This window comes from Elephas maximus, chromosome 2 (assembly GCF_024166365.1).
Source record: "Elephas maximus indicus isolate mEleMax1 chromosome 2, mEleMax1 primary haplotype, whole genome shotgun sequence".
Classification (NCBI taxonomy): domain Eukaryota; kingdom Metazoa; phylum Chordata; class Mammalia; order Proboscidea; family Elephantidae; genus Elephas; species Elephas maximus.
In genome coordinates, this window is record NC_064820.1 from 52,114,400 (window position 1) to 52,140,742 (window position 26,343).

Below are 26,343 nucleotides of genomic sequence, written 5' to 3' on the forward strand. Positions count from 1 at the left end.
AAAAAAAAAGAATGCACATCTGAGAAGAAAGAACTCAATATGAGAGTTTTTTCATGCTCGCGGTGAGGTTATGTTTCCATCCACAACAGTGCTGTCGCCAGCCAAGCTGTCCTAATAGGCAGAAGCGGAATGGGAAAAGAGAATCACAACATTCAGGAGGCTGCTGCCCTACTTTGTTATCATAACTTATAGGGAAAACTTTGTTTTCCAGTAAAACTATACAGTTGACTTGTCAGCAGATTACTTATCTAGACTTTTTGTTAGGATTTTTTATTTTTTAACTCTGTTAAGGCAATATATTCTAGTTAGAAAAATAAAAATCAATAATATTATAATAATACAATTTCTTATAGAAATTCAAATCTAAACTACGTAACTAGACCTCAAGAGCTGAGAGATAAACTTTTAATTAACAGATTTTTAGTTTTATTTCTTAGTTATATTGTTCCAACTAATCATCTAAGTAGTCAATTGGGCTTTGTAAAATAAAACACAAATCAATATTAATTTTGCATTTACACATTTGCTAGCATATCAAAAGATAATACAATAATCTTCCTAGGTTTCAAAGTTCTAATTAGGTATGGCATTCATATGTAAATAAGTATTGTATTTCTCAAATCATTTACTTAAAATAAGGAATATCAACAAACAATTCTTTCTGTGCTAACTTCCCAGCAAGTTAATGTCACTATTACCATCTTTCATCTGAAGTGTCTGAAGTGTCTCAAATCCCACTCTTGGCTGAAGATTCCTCAGCTGATACCAGGTAAAATAAATATATCCCTATTTTGTGCCTCCAAAACCTTTAGTTTATATTTCTCGTAGGCATTATCTTAACCCAAACAGGGCCATCTAGTATACCATTAAATGAGTTAGGAAAAAGCAATACTTTCTGGGTGACTAATTTGTTGTTGTTGTTGTTAGGTGCTGTCAAGTCGGTTTCGACTCATAGTGACCCTATGCACAACAGCACTGCCCAGTCCTGAAAAAGGCATCCTTAAAATCCTTGCTATGCTTGAGCTCATTGTTGCAGCCACTGTGTCAATTCACCTCATTGAGGGTCTTCCTCTTTTCCGCTGACCCTGTACTCTGCCAAGCATGATGTCCTTCTCCAGGGACTGATCCCTCCTGACAACATGTCCAAAGTATGTAAGACACAGTCTCGCCATCCTTGCTTCTAAGGAGCATTCTGGCCGCACTTATTCCAAGACAGATTTGTTCATTCTTTTGGCAGTCCGTGGTATATTCAATATTCTTCGCCAACGCCACGATTCAAAGGCATCAATTCTTCTTCGGTCTTCCTTATTCATTGTCCAGCTTTCACATGCATATGATGCGATTGAAAATGCCATGGCTTGGGTCAGGCGCACCTTAGTCTTCAAGGTGACATCTTTGCTTTTCAAAATTTTAAAGAGGTCCTTTGCAGCAGATTTACCCAATGCAATGTGTCTTTTGATTTCTTGACTGCTGCTTCCATGGCTGTTGATTGTGGGTCCAAGTAAAATGAAATCCTTGACAACTTCAATCTTTTCTCCATTTATCATGATGTTGCTCATTGGTCCACTTGTGAGGATTTTTGTTTTCCTTATGTTGAGGTGCAATCCAAACTGAAGGTTGTGGTCTTTGATCTTCATTAGTAAGTGTTTCAAATCCTCCTCACTTTCAGCAAGCAAAGTTGTGTCATCTGCATAACGCAGGTTGTTAATGAGTCTTCCTCCAATCGTGATGCCCTGTTCTTCTTCATATAGTCCAGCTTCTCAGATCATTTGCTCAGTATACAGATTGAATAGGTATGGTGAAAGAATACAACCCTGATGCACACCTTTCCTGGCTTTAAACCAATGAGTATCCCCTTGTTCTGTCTGAACGACTGCCTCTTGATCTATGTAAAGGTTCCTCACGAGCACAATTAGTGTTCTGGAATTCCCATTCTTCGCAATGTTATGCATAGTTTGTTATGATCTACACAGTTGAATGCCTTTGCATAGTCAATAAAACACAGGTAAACATCCTTCTGGTATTCTCTGCTTTTAGCCAGGATCCATCTGACATCAGCAATGATATCCCTGGTTCCACGTCTTCTTCTGAAGCTGGCCTGAATTTCTGGCAGTTCCCTGTTGATATACCGCTGCAGCTGCTTTTGAATGATCTTCAGCAAAATTTTGCTTGCATGTGATATTAATGATATTGTTCTATAATTTTCACATTTGATTGGATCAACTTTCTTGGGAATAGGGATAAATATGGATCTCTTCCAGTCAGTTGGCCAGGAAGCTGTCTTCCATATTTCTTGGCATAGATGAGTGAGCACCTCCAGCGCTGCATCTGTTTGTTGAAACATCTCAATTGATATTCCATCGATTCCTGGAGCCTTGTTTTTTGCCAATGCCTTCAGAGCAGCTTGGACTTCTTCTTTCAGTACCATCGGTTCCTGATCATATGCCATCTCTGGAAATGGTTGAACATTGACTAATTCTTTTTGGTATAATGACTCTGTGTATTCCTTCCATCTTTTTTTTGATGCTTCCTGCGTCATTTAATATTTTCCCCATGGAATCCTTCACTATTGCAACTCGGGGCTTGAATTTTTTCTTCAGTTCTTTCAGCTTAAGAAACACTGAGTGTGTTCTTCCCTTTTGGTTTTCCATCTCCAGCTCTTTGCACATGTCATTGTAATACTTTACTTTGTCTTCTGGAGAGGCCCTTTGAAATCTTCTGTTCAGTTCTTTTACTTCATCAGTTCTTCCTTTTGCTTTAGCTGCTTGATGTTCGAGAACAAGTTTCAGAGTCTCCTCTGACATCCCTCTTGGTCTTTTCTTTCTTTCCTGTCTTTTCAATGACCTCCTGCTTTCTTCATGTATGATGTCTTTGATGTCATTCCACAACTTGTCTGGTCTTCGGTCACTAGTGTTCAATGCGTCAGATCTGTTCTTCAGATGCTCTAAATTCAGGTAGGATATACTCAAGGTCATATTTTGGCTCTCGTGTATTTGCTCTGATTTTCTTCAGTTTCAGCTTGAACTTGCATATGAGCAATTGATGGTCTGTTCCACAGTCGGCCCCTGGCCTTGTTCTGACTGATGATATTGAGCTTTTCCATCGTCTCTTTCCACAGATGTAGTCAATTTGATTTCTGTGTGTCCCATCTAGCGAGGCCCATGTGTATAGTCACCATTCATGTTGGTGAAAGAAGGTATTTGCGATGAAGAAGTTGTTGGTCTTGCAAAATTCTATCATTCGATCCCCGGCATTGTTTCTATCACCAAGGCCATATTTTCCAACTACTTATCCTTCTTCTTTGTTTCCAACTTTCGCATTCCAATCGCCAGTAATTATCAATGTATCTCGCTTGCATGTTCGATCAATTTCAGACTATAGCAGCTGATAAAAATCTTCTTTTTATTCATCTTTGGCTCTAGTGGTTCGTGCATAAATTCGAATAATAATCATATCCAGATTAAGACAGACTAGGAAGAAGGACCCAGCAGTCTACTTTTGAAAAGCATTAGCCAGTGAAAACCTTAGGAATAGCAGCAGAACATTGTCTGGTACAGTGCTGGAAGATGAGCCCCCCAGGTTGGAAGGCACTCAAAAGATGACTGGGGAAGAGCTGCCTCTTCAAAGTCGAGTCCATCTTAATGACGTGGATGGAGTAAAGCTTTCGGGACCTTCGTCTGCTGATGTGGCATGACTCAAAATGAGAAGAAACAGCTGTAAACATCCATTAATAATTGGAACCTGGTATGTACGAAGTATGAAACTAGAAAAATTGGAAATTGCCAAAAAATGAAATGGAGTGCATAAACATCGATATCCTAGGCATTAGTGAGCTGAAATGGATTGGTATTGGCCATTTTGAATTGGACAATCATATAGTCTACTATGCTGGGAATGACAACTTGAAGAGGAATGGTGTTGCATTCATCATCAAAAAGAATGTTTCAAGATGTATCCTGAAGTGTAACGCTGTCCCCACACCTGTCAGTGATAGGATAATACCCATACGCCTACAAGGAAGACCAGTTAATAAGACTATTATTCAAATTTACGTGACTAATTTAGGGGGAAAAAAAAAAAAGATGATTTTATGTATGACCAAAGTTCCTCAGTGGTACAAATGGTTAATGCACTCATCTGCCAGACAAAAGTTTGGCAGTTTGAGTCCACCCACAGGTGCCTTGGAGGAACGCTCTGTCAATCTGCTTCTGAAAAATCAGCCATTGAAAACCTTATGGAGCACATCTGCTCAAAAGTAAACATGACAAGGCAGGAAGGAGTGGAAAATCCTGAGGAATGGAAACGGGAACTCAGGGTGGTAATGGGAAGACTGTTGACACTTTGCAGGGATTGCAATCAATGTCATGGAACAATTTGTCTATAAATTAGTGAATGGGAAACTAAGTTGCTCTGTAAACCTTTACCTTAAGCACAATAAAATGTTCCAAAAAAAAAAAAAATCCAAAGAGGAACACTGAAAATGCATAAAAGAATAACCCCTTTATACATATTTTCAAATACTGTTGAACCCATTAGGTTATAAACAATATTTACTTAGTGACATGTACAAGGTTGGTGGAGGATCTGTTGTGTATGGGGATACAAGTAAGGCACATTGTCTTTTCTCTAGAATGGCATATCTCAATATAAAATAATGTATAAAAACAGAAACTCGTCATCAAGTCAATTCTGACTCATAGTGACCCAATCCAACACAGTAGAACACTCCCAAATTTTACAGAAGCAGACACCCACATCTTTCTCCCACAAAGTGGTTGGTGGGTTTGATTCAAAGACCTTTCAGTAAATAGCTGAGCACTTAACCACTGGGCCACCAAGGCTCCTTAAAATAATCTATACACCAAAACCTGTTGCCATCAAGTCAACTCAGGCTCATAGCAGCCCAGAGGACAGAGTAAAACTGCCCCAAGGAGTAGCTGGTAGATTCAAACTGCCGACTTTTTGGTTAGCAGGCATAGCTCTCTCTTAACTTCTGCACCACCAGGGCTCCAAAATAATGTGTAGACTACTTGAAATCAAAACAAAATAAAGCATTGGAATGAAAGGCCCTTTAGCTGACTTAAATTATTTTGACTTTAATGTTACTAAAATACATACAAATATAAAATTACAAAAAACTTCTTATCCTTATAGTTCATGTAAAATTATGACATAAAAATAAATTTAGAAATCAAATACCAAAAAAATAATAAATCAACACACATATCTTGATGATGTGAATCTAGTGCGATGGATGATGTTGTTTTGCTGAAACCTAGTAGTTACATACAATGTAGATATGTGATATGTAATAAGTGACTCAGTGCTCTGATCTTTTTTCTCCAATTGGACTATGATAGACTTTTTGTACAGCATTTCACATTATTTCATTTAACCTTTACATGTTACAAGGAATCACTTACTTATTAAGTCCATTAGTTAGAATTATTTGAAGTAATAACATATGGCACAACATACTCAGACTACAAAAGCAAATTAGGTCCAAAATCCAGGGCACTCAGATGTTCCTAGATACAGAATATGCTGAAGCTAAAACCTTTGGAACTAGAACATGTAAACACAGATTTACAGTAATGCTAGTAGAGAAAATTTATGGACCTCTTGAGAGTAAGCCTGCAGATTTCAGTTAGGGAAATATTGCTCTAGGAAATTACTACTAAGCTGCAAATCCTTTATTTACTCAGTAAAGTCTTTCCCAATTTATGCCAGATCTTTTTAGATTCAACTCAAAATTAATATGCAAGTTCAAAGGTAGCATAATTTGAATTTTCTTAGTTATTTTCTTAAAAGTGAATATTTCATAATACAGTCATGTGTTGCCTAGTGCCCATGATGCATCTGTGAAATAGGAAAGAAGAAAGTCATAAGGAATCCATCAACCACTCTACTCTTTATCATATTTAGCATAAATTAAAAATGTCATATTATAATTGCTAAGCCTGCATCCAAGAATGACAAGTATTGTGTACTGAATCCATTTGTCTGGTTTCCCAATTTTTGCCTTCTCAATTTGATTTTCTTTTTCTATATAAACATCTCACACCAGTAATGCCACTTTTAGTGTCAAAGCGCAGCTAATACGCTGATTTTAGAGTGGTTTTCTATTGCATCTGGAGTGCTGTGACTACATGTTTTGTTTTTTATGAGTACTTTTTAAAATTGTTGTCTACAATCTGTGTAAGATAAGACATTTTTATGTACTGGTTTCAGTCATAAATTACGGCATCAGACAGATATGCTTTCTCATTTCGGCTCTACATATTACTACCTACCTGTGTTCACATAGTGAAATTTGTTTAACCTGCAAAAGTTTGGTTTTTGAACCATAAAATGTTTGAAATTCATCCTGCAGTTGTGAGAAACAAATAAGGTAGCATATTTTCAAAGCACAGTGGCTTGTACATAGGAGTAATGCTACAAATATAGGGTGCTTTTTTCTTATATTAGATTTTCACCTTTCGTTTATAGCTCTCTTTGTGTGTAAATAAACTTTGCTTTGTTTTGCTGTGTGGAAGCATTTTCTAGAGCTCTTTAGCTTTGATTTAATGGACCTTACATTCTATGTTCTGATGTAGGGGACTGAGAAAAAAGTAAACAATCAACGTGTGTGTGTGTGTGTGTGTGTGTGTATGTGTGTGTGTGTCTGTGTTGTCAGTGCTTTTAAGGTAAAATATAAACCAGCTGTGTGATCTATTAGAGTGATCAGGGCGATGTCTGGGAAGAGGGACATTAGGCAGATATGAATAAAATGAGAGAACCGCATGAATACCAGGTCTCAATGAATGGAATGAAAGGAAGGAGGAGAAAAGAAACAGAAGGAAAGAGGGATGGAAGGGGGGGAGAGAGGAAAACAAGGAAGAAAGGGGGAAAAAGGACCATACTCTTTAACTTATAGTGTAAACCCCCCTTTAGTTCAAACACAAATGCCAGAGCTACGGGTTTTAGCAGAAAAAAAAAAAAAATCTGTATTCTTTAGATGTTCAGGTTATTTGTACAATAATAAGGTAGAAATCCATAACAGAAGTGTTTGAGAAAGGAGAGTAGTGTTTCATTTATGCTAAAGTTAAAATTTTGTGAAAGTCTCACAAAAAAATATCTCCCATAAAATAAGAGAAGGCTATCCAAATTTATAGTTAACCTAAAACAATATTTAATAAAATGTAATGCAAGAAGAAAATATGAAAACCTACATACAAGGAGGACAGTATTTATGAACATATGTATATAAATAATACTAAAAATATTCACTGCTGTTCACATTTTTTTGAGGGCTGCACTATGTAGAACAAAAAAATGTTTTGCAGAGGTAGGGCTAAGATGGCGCAATAGCCAGATGCTTCCAGTTATCCCCCTTACAACAAAGACCCAAAAAAACAAGAGAAACGATTATATTTATGACAAGCTAGGAGCCCTGAACATCAAAGGCAAAGTTAAAACATGGACTGAGAGGCAGGGGAAGGGATTGATGGTTCAGAAAGGGAGAGAAGCTGCAAGGCCTGAATTGCCTGGATCCCTCAGGCACCATCCCGGGAGCAGCTGCAGCAGACTGGAGGTAGCATTCGGCTGTCGTTTCCTCAGGGAAAAGCAGCCAGCCGTAAAGCCTACTCACACCTCTGGAACCAGAGAAGAATGGTGCTCTACGCAAAAGCTAAGTACTCACGTGTATTTTAGCACATTGCCAAGCCCCAAGCCAGCTTCAGAGGCTGTTGATTTCCCTGAGCCTGAGATATGCCATGTTGAGCACCAGGAGCCATTCTCCCAGCCTCAGAAAAGGAATAAAATCACAACTGGCAGAAAAGATAATTTGCCAGCTCCACTAACCTGGGGAGCTCCAGACAGAAGCGGCTCCAGTCCAGGCATAAATGGTCTGTGGATTTGAACACCTTTCCCTCCCCCCAGCATGGACCTGTGTGGGCCTATTTTGGGAGAATACACCCCTTGTTGGCAGACTGCAACTGTTTCAGCTGTGCAGTGGAGAGGTGGGTGTTTGATGTTTGACATCGCTTTGCCTATCAAACAGGGTCCTCACCTAACCACATCAGGGGCCTAAGGACTGGTGGCTCCACTCAGGTCACCCAGCCACCTGTGACAGGGGCCTGAGGATAACTGGTACCTCCCAGTCCTTACAACCAAAAGCACTGGGGGCTCATGGTCTGTCTGCAGAACCCACCCACCTGTACGCTCAAGGGAACAGGGATGCTGTTTCCTCAGAGACATTTGGGGGAGGATTCTGAGTCCCCTGCCTTGTTCAGAGTGTGACCCCTGCTGCAACTAGATACTGGTATCTACACCAATCACCCCTGCCCCTCTAAGACTATAGGACAGAGCCTCTACCACACACTTGATGACCAGCTACCTGGAAACCTGAGCTGAATCCATACAAGAAAAGTAAATGGACTCCTAGACTGATATACCTGATAACAGCTATAGCCATCTGGTGACAGGACGTCAGAGTTCCAAAGGTGAAAAAAATCAAGCTAGCTCACTCAAACAAAGCATTTGGGCATATCAAAACAAAACAAAGAAAGAAGATAAGATACAGCAAGCAAACATAAAATAAATTAATATAATAACTTACAGATGGATCGGAGACAACAGTCGATATCAAATCACATAGAGAAACAAACCATAATCACTTCAACAAGCTCTCAAAAGAAAGAATCAAGGGATCTTCTAGATGAAAGTGCTTTCCTGGAACTACCAGATGCAGAATACAAAAGATTAATACACAGAACCCATTCAAGACATCAAGAAGAAGATCAGGCAATACACAGAACAAGCCAAGGAACACACAGATAAAGTAGTTGAAGAAATTAAAAGGATTCTTCAAGCACATAAAGAAAAATATAATAAGCTGCAAGAATCCATAAAGAGACAGCAATGAGAAATTCAGAAGATTAACAATAAGATTACAGAAGTAGACAACGCAATAGAAAGTCAGAGAAGTAGAACTGAGCAAGCAGAAGGCAGAATTGCTGAGACTGAAAAAGGTAAAGCACTTGGCACCAATATATTTGAAGAAAAATCCGATAAAAAATTAAAAAAAAAAATGAAGAAACTCTAAGAATCACGTGGGACTCTGTCAAGAGAAATAATCTACAAGTGATTGGAATACCAGAACAGGGAGGGATAACACAAAATACAGAGAGAATTGTTGCAGATTTGTTGGCAGAAAACCTCCCTGATATCATGAAAAATGAGACGATATCTATCCAAGATGTGCACTGAACTCCACATAAGATAGATCTTAAAAGAAAGTCAACAAGACATACAATTAAACCTGCCAAACAAAAGAGAGAAAGAATTTTAAGAGCAGCTAGGGATAAACGAAAAGTCACCTACAAAGGAGAGTCAATAAGAATAAACTCGGACTACTCGGCAGAAACCACGCAGGCAAGAAGGCAATGGGGTGACTTATATAAAGCATTGAAGGAAAAAAATTGCCAGCCAAGAATCATATACCCAGCAAAACTGTCTCTCAAATTTGAAGGTGAAATTAGGACACTTCTAGTTAAACAGAAGTTTAGGGAATTCATAAAAATCAAACAAAAACCACAAGAAATATTAAAGGGAGTTCTTTGGTTAGAAAATCAATAATATCAGGTATCAACCCAAGACTAGAACACTGGACAGAACAATCTTAGAGCTCAACCAGGACAGGGAAATCAAAAATTAAAATCAAGACTAAAAAAACATTTAAAATAGGGAAACAGCGATGTTATTATGTAAAAGAAGAAAACATTAAAACAATAAAGAGGGACTAAGAAATGTAGTTATAGATCTTTCATATTGAGAGGAAGACAAGGCGATATAAAGAAATAAAAGTTAGGTTTAAACTTAGAAAAATAGGGGTAAATATTAACATAACCACAAAGGAGACTAACTTTCCTACACATCAAAATAAAATACAAGGAAAAAAAAAGAGACTCAGCAGAAACAAAATCAACAACAACAAATAAGAGGTAAAGACAATATATAAAGATAAACTACTCAGCATAAAAAATTATGTGGGAAAAAGAAACCATCAACAACACACAAAAAAAGACATCAAAATGACAGCATTAAATTCATACCTATGTATAACTACGCTGAATGTAAAAGGACTAAATGCACCAATAAAGAAACAGAGAGTGGCAGATGGATTAAAAAAACATGATCCGTCTAAGTGTTGCCTACAAGTGACACACATTAAACTTAGAGGCGCCAACAAACTAAACCTCAAACGATGGGAAAAAATATATCACATAAACAAAAATCAAAAAAGAGCAGGAATGGCAATATTAATTTCTGACAAAATAGACTTTAAAGTTAAATCCATCATAAAGTATAAGGAAAGACACCATATAATGAGTAAAGGGACAAATATCAAGAGGATATAACCGTATTAAATATTTATGCACCCAATGACAGGGCTGCAAGATACACAAAGCAAACTCTAACAGTACTGAAAAGTGAGATAGACAGCTCCAAAATTATAGTAGGAGATATCAACACACCATTTTTGGTGGAGGACAGAACATCCAGAAAAAGCTCGATAAAGACTCGGAAGATCTAAATGCCACAATCAAACAACTTGACCTTAAAGACATACACAGAGCACTCCACTCAACAGCAGCCAAGTATACTTTCTTTGCTAGTGCACATGGAACACTCTCTAGAATAGACCACATATTAGGTCATAAAGCAAGCCTTATCAGAATCCAAAACATCATAATACTGCAAAGCATCTTCTCGGACCATAAGGCCATAAAAGTAGAAACCAAAAACAGAAAAAGCAGGGAAAAGAAATCAAACACTTGGAAACTGAACAATACCCTGCTCAAAAAAGACTGGGTTATAGAAGACATTAAGGATGGAATAAAGAAATTCATAGAATCCAATGAGAATGAAAACCCTTCCTATCAGAGCCTTTGGGACACAGTGAAAACAGTGCTCAGAAGTCAATTTATATCAATAAATGAAGAAAGGGCCAAAATCGAAAGAATTATCCTTACAACTTGAACAAATAGAAAAAGAGCAACAAAAGAAATCCTCAGGCACTAGAAGAAAACAAATAATAAGAATTACAGCAGAATTAAATGAAATAGGAAACAAAAAATCAGTTGAAAGAATTAACAAGACCAAAAGTTGATTCTTTGAAAATATTTAAAAAATTGACAAACCATTGGCCACACTGACAAAAGAAAAACAGAAGAGGAAGCACATAACCCAAATAAGAAATGAAATGGGTGATATCACAACAGACCCAACTGATACTAAAAAAATCATATCTGATTACTATGAAAGTTGTACTCGAACAAATTTGAAAACCTAGAAGAAATGGACGAATTTCTAGAAACACACTCCCTATCTAAACTAACACAAGTAGAGGTAGAACAACTAAATAGATGCATAAGAAGAGATTGAAAAGGTAATAAAAAAATTCCCAACAAAAAAAAAGCCTTTGCCCGGATGGCTGCACTGCAGAGTTCTACCAAACTTTCAGGGAATAATTAACACCACTACTACTAAAGGTATTTCAGAGCAAACTCATTCTATGAAGCCAGCATATCCCTGATACCAAAACCAGGTAAAGACACCAGAAAAAAAAGAAAATTACAGACCTATATCCCTCGTGAACTTAGATGCAAAAATCCTCAACAAAACTCTAGACAATAGAATTCAACAACATATGAAAAAAAAAAAATTCACCATGACCAAGCGGAATTCATACCAGGTATGCAGGGATGGTTCAACATTAGAAAATCAATTAATGTAATCCATCATATAAATAAAACAAAAGACAAGAATCACATGATTTTATCAATTGATGCAGAAAAGGCATTTGACAAAGTTCAACATCCATTCATGATAAAAACTCTCAGCAAAATAGAAATAGAAGGAAAATACCTCAACATAATAAAGGGCATTTATACAAAGCCTGGTGGTGTAGTGGTTAAGTGCTACGGCTGCTAAACAAAGGGGTCAGCAGTTCAAATCTGCCAGGCGCTCCTTGGAAACTCTATGGGGCAGTTCTGCTCTGTCCTATAGGGTCGCTATGAGTCGGAATCAACTCGACGGCAGTGGGCTTGGTTTTTGGTTTTATACAAAGCCAATATCCAGCATCATCCTAAATGGAGAGAGTCTGAAAACATTCCCCTTGAGATCAGGAACCAGACAAGGATGCCTTTTATCACTGCTCTTATTCAACATTGTGCTGGAGGTCCTAGCCAGAGCAATTAGGCTAGATAAAGAAATAAAGGGCATCCGGATTGGCAGGGAAGAAGTAAAAGTACCTCTGTTTGCAGATGACATGATCTTATACACAGAAAACCCTAAAGAATCCTCAAAAAACCTACTGAAGCTAATAGAAGAGTTCAGCAGAGTATCAGGATTCAAGATAAACATATAAAAATCAGTTGAATTCCTCTAAACCAACAAAAAGGACATTAAAAAGGAAATCACCAAAGCAATACCATTTACAGTAGCCCCCAAGAAGATAAAAAAAAATAAATAAAAAGGAAATCACCAAAGCAATACCATTTACAGTAGCCCCCCAAAAGATAAAATACTTAGGAACAAATCTTACCAGAGATGTAAAAGACTTATACAAAGAAAACTACGAGACAATACTGCAAGAAACCTAAAGAGGCCTACATAAGTGGAAAAACGCATCTTGCTTATGGATAGGAAGACATAACATTGTAAAAATGTCTATTCTACCAAAAGTGATCTATACCTACAATGCAATTCCAATCCAAATCCCAGGGACATTTTTTAGTGAGATGGAGAAACAAATCACCAACTTCATATGGAAGAGAAAGAGTCTCCAGATAAGAAAAGCAGTACTGAATAAGAACAAAGGAGGAGGCCTCACTCTACTTGATTTTAGAAACTATTATACCGCCACAGTAGTGAAAACAGCTTGGTACTGGTACAACAGATACATAGACCAATGGAACAGAATTGAGAATCCAGACATAAATCTGCCCACATATGAGCAGTCGATATTTGACAAAGGCCCCAAAGCAGTAAAATGGGGAAAAGACAGTCTCTTTAACAAATGTTGCTGGCATAACTGGATATCCATCTGCAAAAAAATGAAACAAGACCCATACCTCACACCATGCATAAAAACGAGCTCAAAATGGATCAAAGACGATAACTATAAAATCTAAAACGATAAAGATCATGGAAGAAAGAATAGGGACAACATTAGGAACCCTAATACATGGCATAAAACAAAACAAAACAAAAACCCAAACCCAGTGCCGTCAAGTCGATTCCGACTCATAGCGACCCTATAGGACAGATTAGAACTGCCCCATAGGGTTTCCAAGGAGCACCTGCTGGATTCGAACTGCCGACCATTTGGTTAGCAGCTGTAGCTCTTAACCACGGTGTCACCAGGGTTTCCAAATACATGGCATAAACAGTATAAAAAAAAAAAATTATCAAGAATGCAGAAGAGAAACTTGATAACTGGGAGCTCCTAAAAATCAAACACCTATGCTCATCCAAGACTTCACCAAAAAAGTAAAAAGATTACCTACAGACTGGAAAAGAGTTTTTAGCTATGGCATTTCTGATCAGTACCTGATCTCTAAAATCTACATGTTACTGCAAAAACTCAACTACAAAAAGACAAACAACCCAATTAAAAAATGGGCTAAAGATACGAATAGGCACTTAACTAAAGAAGACATTCAGGTAGCTAACAGATACATGAGAAAATGCTCATGATCATTAACCATTTGAGAAATGCAAATCAAAACTACAATGAGATTCCATCTCACTCCAACAAGGCTGGCATTAATCCAAAAAACACAAAATAATAAATGTTGGAGAGGCTGTGGAGAGATTGGAACACTTATACACTGCTGGTGAGAATGTAAAATGGTACAACCATTTTGGAAATCGATTTGGTGCTTCCTTAATAAGCTAGAAATACAATTACCATATGATCCAGCAATCCCACTCCTTGAATATATCCTAGAGAAATAACCTTTACACGAACAGGTATATGCATACCCATGTTCATTGCCATACTGTTTACAATAGCAAAAAGATGGACGCAACCAAGGTACCTATCAACAGATGAATGGATAAATAAATTATGGTATATTCACACAACAGAATATTACACATTGATAAAGAGCGATGATGAAACCGTGAATCATCTCATAACATGGAGGAATCTGGAAGGCATTGTGCTGAGTGAAATTAGGTGCAAAAAGGCAAATATTGTATAAGACCACTATTGTAAGAACTTGAGAGACAATTTAAACAGAGAAGAAAATATTCTTTTATGGTTACAGGATGGGGGAGGGAGGGAGGGAGAGAGGGAGAGGGGTTTTCACTAATTAGATAGTAAATAAGAACTATTTTAGGTGAAGGGAAAAATAACATACAATACAGGAGAGGTCAGCACAACTGGACTAAACCAAAAGCAAAGAAGTTCCTGAATAAACTGAACACTTTGAAGGCCAGCATGGCGGGGCAGGGATTTGGGTACCGTGGTTTCGGGGGACATCTAAGTCAATTGTCATAGTAAAATCTATTAAGAAATCATTCTGCATCCCACTTTGGAGAGTGGCTCCTGGGGTCTTAAATGCTAGCAAGCGGCCATCTAAAATGCATCAGTGGGTCTCAACCCACTTGGAGCAAAGGAGAATGAAGAACATCAAAGACACAAGGTAATTATGAGCCCAAGAGACAGAAAGGGTCACATAAACAAGAGACTACATCAGCCTGAGACCAGCAGAACTAGATGGTGCCTGGCTACAACCGATGACTGCCCTGACAGGAAACACAACAGAGAACCCCTGAAGGAGCAGGAGAGCAGTGGGATGCAGACCCCAAATTCTCATAAAAAGACCAGACTTAACGGTCTGAGACTAAAAGGACCCTGGTGGTCATCATCTTCAGACCTTCTGTTAGCCCAAGACAGGAACCATTCCCCAAGCCAACTCTCCAGATAGGGACTAGACTGGACAATGAGGTAGAAAATGATACTGGTGAAGAACGAGCTTCTTGGATCAAGTAGAACGTGAGACTATGTTGGCATCTCTTGTCTGGAGGGGAAATGAGAGGGCAGAGGGCGTTACAAGCTGGCCGAATGGACATGAAAAGAGAGAGTGCAGGGAAGGAGTGTGCTGTCTCATTAGGGAGAGAGCAATTAGGAGTATATAGCAAGGTGTATATAAATTTTTGTATGAGAGACTGGCTTGTTTTGTAAACTTTCACTTAAAGCACAATAGAAATTTAAAAAAGAATAACAGAAGGATATCTGCTCTCACCGTTTCTATTCAACATTATACTGGAGGCCCTAGACAGTGCAATAAAACAACAACAAAAACTCTCTTCAACTTAAATATGAATATTCTTCAGAATGCAAACAAAACTTGTATTTCCAAAGATTGTTTAGTTTTACATATCCTTCAGGGTTAAGTTTAAAGGCTACATTTTGCATGAAGTTTTTTTTGTTTCCCTAGCAAGAAATACTAACTGAAATATCACTTTATACATATTTCATTTACTTCTGTGCTGACATAGCTATCTTTGTATATCTAACAATGCCTACAATTGTACGTCTTGAACATAGCAAATGCTAACAGTAAAAGTTGAAACAAGGAATGATTTAAAGCAATAGGCATTTTTAAAGAATGCTCTACCATGATAGTATGTATGTGTGTGTTTGTGTATATTTCCTTGCAATAAAATGTCTCAGTATGGCTTGCTTTGAGTTGGAATCAACTCCACGGCAACAGGTATGATTTCTTGTTTGTTTGTTTTTGGTTTTACACACAGAGTAAGACACCCAAATACAGATGCTGTAACATATACATCCTCAGATGTATTTTATTTAAATGAAATCTAGTTATGAAAAAAAAATAAAATCTGCTTTTGAATCCATGGAAGCAAAAATGAGTTGTTTCTAAACATTTATGGCAGAGATATCAGATCATTCTTACAAACACTTAGAAGTTTTTGTCAGAATGTTGAAAATGCAGAAGCGTAAAATAATATGAATTACTTACGACCATTTCATTTAGAGACACCCAGCAATCGGGTGGGAAATCCTGCAGCAGGGGTACTAAGAACTGAAGACAGCCATCCCAGTGGCACAGGAGCAGCATCATGCCGATAAGGTTAAAAATTCTTACCACCGCACTGGCAAGATCATATGTCATGTGGAAAATCTGTTGGCCAAAACATAAAATCCATTTTTACAGTCAATATTTTAAAAAATCAAGAATACTACCAATGTCAGTAGGCATTGACATTGTGTAGGGTAAGTACTGATTTAATGAAAATACAGGAGAAACATTTACAAAGAGAAACAGAGAATCTACATTTCTTATGCTGAGGCTTGACACTGCTTCGCAAGTATTAGCCCACTGTGGGTTCTCCACAGGGAACGGACACAGCATGAATACACTCAACGTTTGGGTCACGCTTTAAAGAACGTTAGTTTGCCAATAGTTTCCATTTACTGTCCTTCTGGACATTTTAGGGGAACTGCTTTAAAACAAAGGCGCAGAATTGTTAAATGATGAGTAACTTCTTTGCTGTTGCTCATTCCTTGTTAAGAGATTTGCTAAAGGACCAAGAAGCTAAATTAAGGACATGAGAAACAGAAGTTTATTTTCAAAATATAAAGTAAGATTGAGAAGAAATTGCAGTTAATAGCTATGTAAGTGAAGGTACTTCTTTAATTATATATATTGAACATGAACAGTAACATTTGACATATAAATTCTCTGGATTTGGTTAAAAAACAATTGTGTAACATTAAAAAAAAACTAAAATTGTTATTTCCATTTCTATTATTTTTATGGAACACACCTTCCTGTGAAGATTTCTCATCTAACATATTTTCATGAAATCCACTTTGATAGAAGAGCTTACTTAAGAAAGTACAAAAATTCCTCCATTAATATTTTAAAAGTGGAAATATATATTCAGCTTAATATCTTTAACTGCTTATTACAACAAACAGAATTTGGACTTGATTTCTTTCTTTAGAAGCTCATACATTATATCACCCTCCCAATTGTAATATGGTTTCTGCTTATATTTCACCTAGTCCAGAATAACAAAAGCAATGGGAAACAGATCTACATTATAGAATAAAGTTTTTAATTGTTGAAGAACTAATGAGTTAATAAATAAAACTACTAAATACTCAAAAACACACATAGACATCTTTCAATATCTACAATCAAATTTTGTACAATTCAACTAAAGAATTACATTTTTGAAGTAATGAGAATGGCATGTATGGAGAAATTATCGAGAAAAAGAAAAAATTATATTCTGATTTGAAAATTACGTGTAAGAAACCTATAATTTTTCAGAGATGTATATTGAAGAATGTAGAGATTAAATGACAAGACATTCCAGGATTTTTCTTTATAAAACCACCAAATATGTCCTTCAAACCAGAAACTCAATGCTGTTGTGTCATTCCTCATAGGGACCTTTTGTTACATTTTTATTAGTCATTAATTCTTTTTTAAACATTGTTTCTTTTTCATACAGTAATTACAGTAAGCCAGAATTTATGTATCATTTATTGAGAACGAACACTATGTTCTGAATTCCTTTTAAAAGTAAGATTGGGGTCCCAGATTTTAAAGGCAACAGATAACATATCTAGATACCATGACAGCTATGCATACATCAATTTATTTTACAGCATTAAGAATTCTATTTTCCTTTAAGCTATCTTTTAATATAATATGTGTTTGAGAAAATACACAGAAATGTCTTTGATGTTCTTCCCTCTGGCTTATCTTGGCCACTGATATTGTAAATAAAAACTATGCCAATATTTTCATTAAAAATTTCTCATTAAAATTTATAAAAGAAAACATAATAATGCTATTAAAGTAGTAAAAGAAAATCTAAATGGACTTAGAAATATTATTTTAGTGACAGAATTCCATATTTATATCTAAGCATTGCTTGACAAAATGTTTCGTGAAGCACTTTGGTGTAAGTGCTACATTGCTGGAAATACGGTAAAAGTTGCATAATATAAACTCCTGGATCAAACAAGAGGCTCATCACTGTGCAATCCAGTCACTTGAAGTGAACAATAAATATCTGAAGTGGTCTGCCAGAGTAAAGTCTACAAATTATAAGCATAGTGGCAGGAACCATCATTCAATTATCAGGCTTTAGAATGGAGTGTGATGTTGTGGGTGACTGGGATCCATTTGGAGTTCTGGTGGCCACTCTGTCAGAGAAAAGGCCTAGAGATATGCTCCTATAAAGATTGTTGTTCTTATTAGGTGCCTTTCAGTTAATTCTTACTCACAGAGACCCTATACACAACAGAAGGAAACATTGCACAGTCCTGTGCCATCCTCACAATCACTGCTATGCTTGAGCCCATTGTTGCAGCCAGGGTGTCAATCCACCTTGTTGAGGGCCTTCCTCTTTTTTGCTGACCCTCTACTCTACAAAGCATGATGTCCTTCTCCAGGGACTGGTCCCTACTGATAACATGCCAAAAGTATGTGAGACATAGTCTTGGCAACCTCTTTTCTAGTGAGATTCTGGCTGTACTTCTTCCAAGACAGATTTGTTGGTTCTTCTGGAAGGCCAGGATATATCCAATATTCCTTGCCAACTCCATAATTCAGAGGCTTCTTCTTCTGTCTTCCTTATTCATTGTTCAGCTTTCACATGCATATGAGGCAATTGAAAAAACCATGGCTTGGATCAGGTGCACTTTAGTCCTTAGAGTGATATCTTTGCTTTTGAACACTTTGAACAGGTCTTTTGCAGCAGGTTTGCCCAATGCAATGTGTCACTTGATTTCTTGACTGCTACTTCCATGGGCATTGATCTTGCATTCAGGTAAGATGAAATTCTTGACAACTTCGATCTTTTCTCTGTGTGCGGTGCTGTTGTTTATTGGTCCAGTTGTGAGGATTTTTGTTTTCTTTATGTTGAGATGCAATCCATACTGAAGGCTGTGGTCTTTGATCTTTATTAGTTAGTGCTTCAAGTTCTCTTCACTTTCAGCAAGCAAGGTTGTGTCATTTGCATATCACAGTTCGTTAATGAGTCTTCCTCCAATCCTGATGACTTGTTCTTCTTCATATAGTCCAGCTTCTCGGATTATTCACTCAGCATACAGATTGAATAAGCATGATGAAAGGACACAACCCTGATGCACACTTTTCCTGAGAATAAACCATGCAGTATGCCTTTGTTCTGTTTGAGCAACTGCCTCTTGGTCTAAGTACAGGTTCCTCATGAGTACAATTAAGTGTTCTGGAATTCCCATTCTTTGAATTGTTATCCATAATTTGTTATGATCCACACAGGTGAATACCTTTGTATAATCAATGAAACACAAGTAAATATCTTTCTGGTATTCTCTGCTTTCAGCTAAGATCCAGCTGACATCAGCAATGATATCCTTGGTTCCATGTCCTCTTCTGAATTCGGCTTAAATTTCTGGCATTTCCCTGTCGAGGTACTGCTGCAGCTGCTTTTGAATGATCTTTGGGAAAATTTTACTTGTGTATGATATTACTGATATTGTTTGATAATTTCCACACTCTGTTGGATCATTTTTCTATTGAATGAGTACAAATATGGATCTCTTTCAGTCAGTTGGCCAGGTAGCTGTGTTCCAAATTTCTTCGTATAAACAAGTGAGCACTTCTAGGCCAGCATCTCTTTGTTGAAACATCTCATTTGGTATGCTGTCAATTCTTGGAGCCTTGTTTTTCGCCAATGCTTTCAGCGCAGCTTGAACATCTTCTTGATACAGTGACTGTGTATTCCTTCTATCTTCTCTTTTTTTTTTTAATTGTGCTTTATGTGAAAGTTTACAGTTCAAGTTAGTTTCTCACACAAAAATTTATACACACATTGTTATGTGACCCTAGTTGCTCTCCCTATAACATGACAGGACAATCTTCCTTTCCACCGCAGATTTCCCCTGTCCCTTCAGCCAGCTTCTGTACCTTTTTGCCTTCTCATCTTGCCTCCAAACAGGAGCTGAGCATTTAGTCTCATGTAACTACTTGAGCTAAGAAGCACTCTCTTCATGAGTATCATTTTATGTCTTATACTCCAGTCTAATCTTTGTCTGAAGAGTTGGCTTGGAGAATGGTTTCAGTTCTGGGCTACAGAAACTCCAGGAGCCATGTTTTCCAGGGTCCCTTCAGTCTCAGCCAGGCCATTAAGTCTGGTCTTTTTACTAAAATTTGAGCTCTGCACCCCACTTTTCTCCTGCTTCATCAGGGACTCTCTGTTGTGTTCCCTGTCAGGGTGGTCATTTGTGGTAGCTGGGCACCATCTAGTTCTTCTGGTTTCAGGGCGATGGAGTCTCTGGTTTATGTGGCTCTTTCTGTTTCCTGGGAGAATATTTTCCTTGTGTCTTTGGTGTTCTTCAATATCCTTTGCTCCACGTGGGTTGGGACCAACTGATGTATCTTAGATGGCTGCTTGCTAGCGTTTCAGACCCCAGACACCACTCACTAAGGTGAGTTGCAGAACATTTTCTTAATAAACTTTGTTATGCCAGTTGACCTAGAAGTCTCCTGAAACCACAGTCCCTAGAACCCCACCCTTGCTATTCTACCCCAGGAAGTGCTTGGTTGTATTCACGAAACTTTTTAGTTTTTGGTTTAGTCCAGTTGTGCTGGCTTCCTTTGTATTGTGTGTTGTCCTTCCCTTCATCTAAGATAATTCTTGCTATTATCTAGTTAGTGAATACCCCTCACCCACCCTCACCACCCTCACAACCATCAAAGAATGTTTTCTTTGGTGTTAAACCTTTTCTTGAGCTCTTATAATAGTGGTCATACAATATTTTTCTTTTGTGACTAATTTCACTCAGCATAATGCCTACCAGATTCATCCACGTTATGAGATGTTTCTCAGACTCACCGTTGTTCTTAATTGTTGCATACGTGAATATACCTTAATTTGTGTATCTGTTCTTCTACTGATGGGCACCTAGGTTGTTTCCATCTTTTTGCTATTGTGAACAGTGCTGCAATAAACATGGGTGTGCAAATATCTACTCATGTGATGGCTCCTATATCTCTAGGAAACATTCCAAGGAGTGAGATTGCTGGATCAGATGGTATTTCTATTTCTAGCTTTCTAAGGAAGTGCCAAATCCATTTCCAAAGTGGTTGTACCATTTTACATTCCCATCAGCAGCGTATAAGTGTTCCAATCTTTCCAGAACCTTTCCAAAATTTATTATTTTGTGTTTTATGGATTAATAACAGACTTGTTGGAGTGAGACAGAATCTCATTGTAGTTTTGATTTGCATTTCTCTAATGGCTAATGATCGTGAGCATTTCCTCATGTATCTGTTAGCTACCTGAATGTTTCCTTTAGTGAAGTCTGTTCATATCCTTTGCCCATTTTTTAATTGGGTTGTCTTTTTGTAGTTAAGTTTTTGCAGTATCATGTAGAGTTTAGAGATCAGGCACTGATCGGAAATGTCATAGCTTAAAATTTTTTCCCAATCTGTAGGTAATCTTTTTACTGTTTTGGTGAAGTCTTTGGATGAGCATAGGTGTTTGATTTTTAGAAGCTCCCAGTTATCTAGTTTCTTTTCTGCATTGTTAGTAATGTTTTCTATACTGTTTATGCCATGGATTAGGGCTCCTAATGTGCCTGTTTTTTCTTCCATGATCCTCATTGTTTTAGATTTTATATTTTGATATTTGATGAAATTCGATCGAGTTAGTTTTTGTGCATGGTGGGAGGTATGGGTCTTGTTGCATTTTTTTGCAGATGGATATCCAGTTATGCCAGCACAATTTGTTAGACTGTCTTTTCCCCAATTAACAGACTTTGGGACTTTGGCAAATGTCAGTTGCTCAGAGGTGGATGAATTTACATCTGGATTCTCAATTCTGCTCCACTGGCCTATGTATCTGTTGTTCGCTATTTTGACTACTGTGGTAGTAATAGGTTCTAAAATCAGGTAGTGTGAGGCCTGCTTTCTTCTTCTTTAGTGATGCTTTACTTATCTGGGGCCTTTTCCCTTTCCATATGAAGTTGGTGATTTGTTTCTCCATCTCATTAAAAAATGCCACTGGAATTTGGATCAGGATTCCCTTGTATCTGTACATCACTTTGGACAGAATAGACATTTTCACAATGTTGAGTCTTCCTATCCATGAGCAAGGTATGTTTTTCCACTTACGTAGGTCTCTTGATTTCTGACAGTAGTGTCGTGTAGTTTTCTTTGTATAGGTCTTTTACATCTCTGATTAGATTTAGTACTAAGTATTTTATCCTCTTGGGGGCTATTCTACATGGTATTGATTTGGTGATTTCCTTTTCAAGATTCTCTTTGTTGGTTTAGAGGAATCCAACTGATTTTTGTATGTTTATCTTGTATCCTGGTACACTGCTGAACTCTTCTGTTAGTTCCAGTAGTTTTCTTGTGGGTTGTTTCTGGTTTTCTATGTATAAGATCATATCATCTGCAAATAGAAATACTTTACTTCTTCCTTACAAATTTGGATGCCCTTCATTTCTTTTTCTACCCTAATTGCTCTGGATCCTTCCATCTTATTTTGATGCTTCCTGCATCTTTAGTATTTCCTCAGTAGAATCCTTCACTATTGCAACTGGAGCCTTGAATTCTTTTCTTCAGTTCTGTCAGCCTGAGAAATTCCAAGCATGTTCTCCCCTTTTCATTTTCTAATTCCAGGAATTTGCATATTTCATTATAATACTTTACTTCTCCAGTCAACCTTTGAAATCTTCTGTTCAGCTCTTTTACGTCATCATTTCTTAATTTCACTTTAGCTACTCTACGTTCAAGAGCAAGTTTCAGAGTCTTCTCTGACATCCATTTTTGGTCTTTTATTTCTTTGCTGTCTTTTTAATGGAAACCCTGGTGGCATAGTGGTTAAGTGCTACAACTGCTAACCAAGAGGTTGGCAGTTCGAATCAGCCAGGTGCTTCTTGGAAACTCTATTGGGAAGTTCTACTCTGTTCTATAGGGTTGCTATGAGTCGGAATCAACTCGATGGTAGTGGGTTTGGTTTGGGTTGGTCTTTTTAATGACCTCCCTGTAAAGATTACAGACTAGAAAACCTTATGGGGCAGTATTACCCTGTCCTATTGGGTCATTATGAGTCTGAATCTACTCTACAGCAAGCAACAGTGGAGCTGACTTTTAATAGATGTTCCTAGTTTCTTTCTACGGAACTAGATTTTTTTTTTTCAGGATCTTAAGAAATTATTACTGAATTAAAATTAACTAGACTATCATTTGAACACTGGTGGTGCAGTGGTTACAAGTTCAGCGAGTAAACAAAAGGTCAGCAGTTCGAATCTGCCTGTACTCATCGGAAACCTTATGGGGCAGTTCTACTCTGTTCTGAAGGGTTGCTATGAATTGAAATCGACTTGACAGCAGTTGTGTATGGTAGGCTATCAATTATTCACCAATTCCATTAAGAAAACCTTACTATCATATTCTCCAGAGAAAGACACACAAGCACTATTTTCAAAAAAGGAAGTTTATGGGGATATAAGACCTCTCATAACATATTAGAAACACTTTTTTGTTGTTATTTTGCTTACATGTAAGTGCTGAGCTCCTATTGTAACAGTATAATTCCTAGAGTTAAGCCTTATTCTCTACCCCATTTCTATTCTCTAACCCCAAGACGTTAGTTTAGAAGGCTAGTGATATATTTGTATACTAACGCTAGTATATTAATACTTCATATATTTAAACTCATAAAGCATTTCTCTTATGGCCTTGAACATTATGGAGTCAACAGTGATGATACTTTTTGGAAAAGGATCCTTTCATTTGAATAGTTTTTTCTTATTTGGTCATCCTAACATATAGCTTTGGAAGAGGCACAAACAAGCTGGCTATTTTGACACTGATTAATATCAAAAAGGATAATTCCAAGTGGCCAAAGCCATATATTGAGAATGTAATTGTCTTCATTCTGATTTATTCAACTGATAAAAAAGATCGTATGTGTCATAATGTATGTAGCATTCTTTTTGTTGCACGTACGGATATGTGTAATTTCTAGGTTCAATGTGGCCATCCCTTGAGTGAGTGTAATCATTACATGGGAACTGAATGTTGAGATTATTAATGTCCCTGTTAAAATCTGGATCATGGAAAATTTTGAATGAGAAGACTACTTTCTAACAGAGTACAACATTTGTAGGTAATTATATTAACCAAAGAAGAAAACACCTGATCTAATTTATGTATAGCTACAACTTATCATTGCCACTTTATCTTATTGATCAGGTGATATTGATCATTAATTAATTAATCCTTTCAGTTTTTCTCCATCAGTGAGGTGGACATCCTTAAGTGATAAAAAAAAAAAAAAGATAAACTCCCCTTTAAATCAACTACCTTAATACTAGAAGCTCAGGTAGCACAGTGGTTAAGAGTTCGGCTGCTAACCAAAAGATCGGTGGTTTGAACCCATCGGCTGCTCCTTGCAAACAATATGGGGCAGTTCTACTCTGTCATATAGGGTTGCTATGAGTTAGAATCGACTTCACAGCAATGGGTTTGGGTTTTTTGGGCAACTTATCCTTGGAGGAGTCATGGTGGCAAGTGGTTAAGCATTAGGCTGGTAACTGAAAGGTCAGTTGTTCAAATCCACCAGCCACTCTGTAAGATTCACAGTCTTAGAAGTATGTATGGGACAGTTCTACTCTGTCCTATAGAGTCGCATTAAGTCAGAATTGACTCAATGGCAATTGGTTAACCTATTCTTTGTCCCACTATGTCTCACCTCAAACAATATCATTAATATCACATGCAAGTAAAATTTTGTTAAAGATAATTTAAAAAAGGCTACAGCAGTACATCCACAGGGGAACTGCCAGAAATGCAAGCCCGATTCAGAAGAGAACATGAAATGAGGGATATCATTGCTGATGTCAGATGGATCTTGGCTGTATGCAGAGAATACCAGAAAGTGTTTATCTGTGTTTTATTGACTATACGAAGGCATTTGGCTGGGTGTATCATAACAAATTATGGATAACATTGCAAAGGATGAGAATTATAGAACATAACGGGGATACTTAAAGAAAGGGATACAGAACTGTGTGGCTTAAAATCACAAAATGTGTGTGTCTGGGTTGTTTCCTTTCATCATACTTATTCAATCTGTATGCTGAGTGAATACTCAGAGAAGCTGGACAATATAAAGAAGAACACTGCATCAGAATTGAAAGAAGACTCATTAACAACCTGTGATGTGCAGATGACACAACCTTGTCTGCCAAAAGCAAAAAGGACTTGAAGCATTTACTGATGAAGTTCAAAGACTACAGTCTTCAGTATGGATTACACCTCAACATAAAACAAAAATCCTCACAACTGGACCAATAAGCAGCATCATGATAAATGAAGATTAAAGTTGTCAATGATTTCATTTTACTTGGATACACAATCAACACCCATAGAAGCAGCAATCAGGAAATCAAATGATGTATTGCATTCGGCAAATCTACTGGAAGAGACCTCTTTAAAGTACTAAAAAGCAAAGATATCCCTTTAAGGACTAAAGTGTGCCTGACTTCCGTCACAGATTTTTCAATTGCCTCACATGCATGCGAATACTGGACAATGAATGAGGAAGAAAGAAAAGGAATTGATGCCTTTGAATTATGGTGTTGGTGAAGAATATTGAATATACCATGGACTGCAAGAAGAACCAACAAATCTGTCTTGGATGAAGTACTGCCAGAATATTCCTTAAAAGCGAAGATGGCAAGACTGTGTCTCACACACACTGGACATGAGGGAACACAGAAGGACATCATGCTTGGTAAAGCAGAGGGTCACAGAAAAAGAGGAAGACCCTGGAGGAGGTGGACTGACTCAGTGGCTGCCACAATGGACTCAAAGGTAGCAACAATTGTGAGGATGGTGCAAGACCGGGCAGTGTTTCACTTGGAACCAATTCAACGGCACCTAACAACTATGCCCCAACTAGCCAAGAAAAAACAAAGAAAGAAAATGTCAAGATCATTTTAAGGCTTTCATAACCTATATTGATCTGTCCTTAGCCTTTGACTTCACATACAAGAATCACTTAAAGACTAGGTTGATTTTTTTATCTCAATATTGATTCAAGTCTTCTAATATACCTTCAAAAGTATTGCCTAATCAAGAAAAAGAGAATCAAATGGGTCAGAAATGGCTCTCTTGACAAAGGCAATTTTTATTTACTAAGGTATAAAACAATTTTGAGTTCATTTTTTTTCCTCCTTATGCATCTGTAGCTGTACAACTTGATATATTATTTACATGGAATATATACATTTAGAGTCTATTT

General features: G+C 37.3%; 1 protein-coding gene across 1 annotated transcript in view; it reads right to left on the bottom strand.

The window, feature by feature from the left end:
- HCN1 (hyperpolarization activated cyclic nucleotide gated potassium channel 1) overlaps positions 1-26,343 on the bottom strand; it is a 497,080-nt gene that overhangs the window by 238,509 nt on the left and 232,228 nt on the right. The window contains exon 3 of the mRNA XM_049863474.1: positions 16,041-16,202. Within this exon, the coding sequence (XP_049719431.1) occupies positions 16,041-16,202 (162 nt within the window). The remainder of the gene's footprint in view (positions 1-16,040; positions 16,203-26,343) is intronic.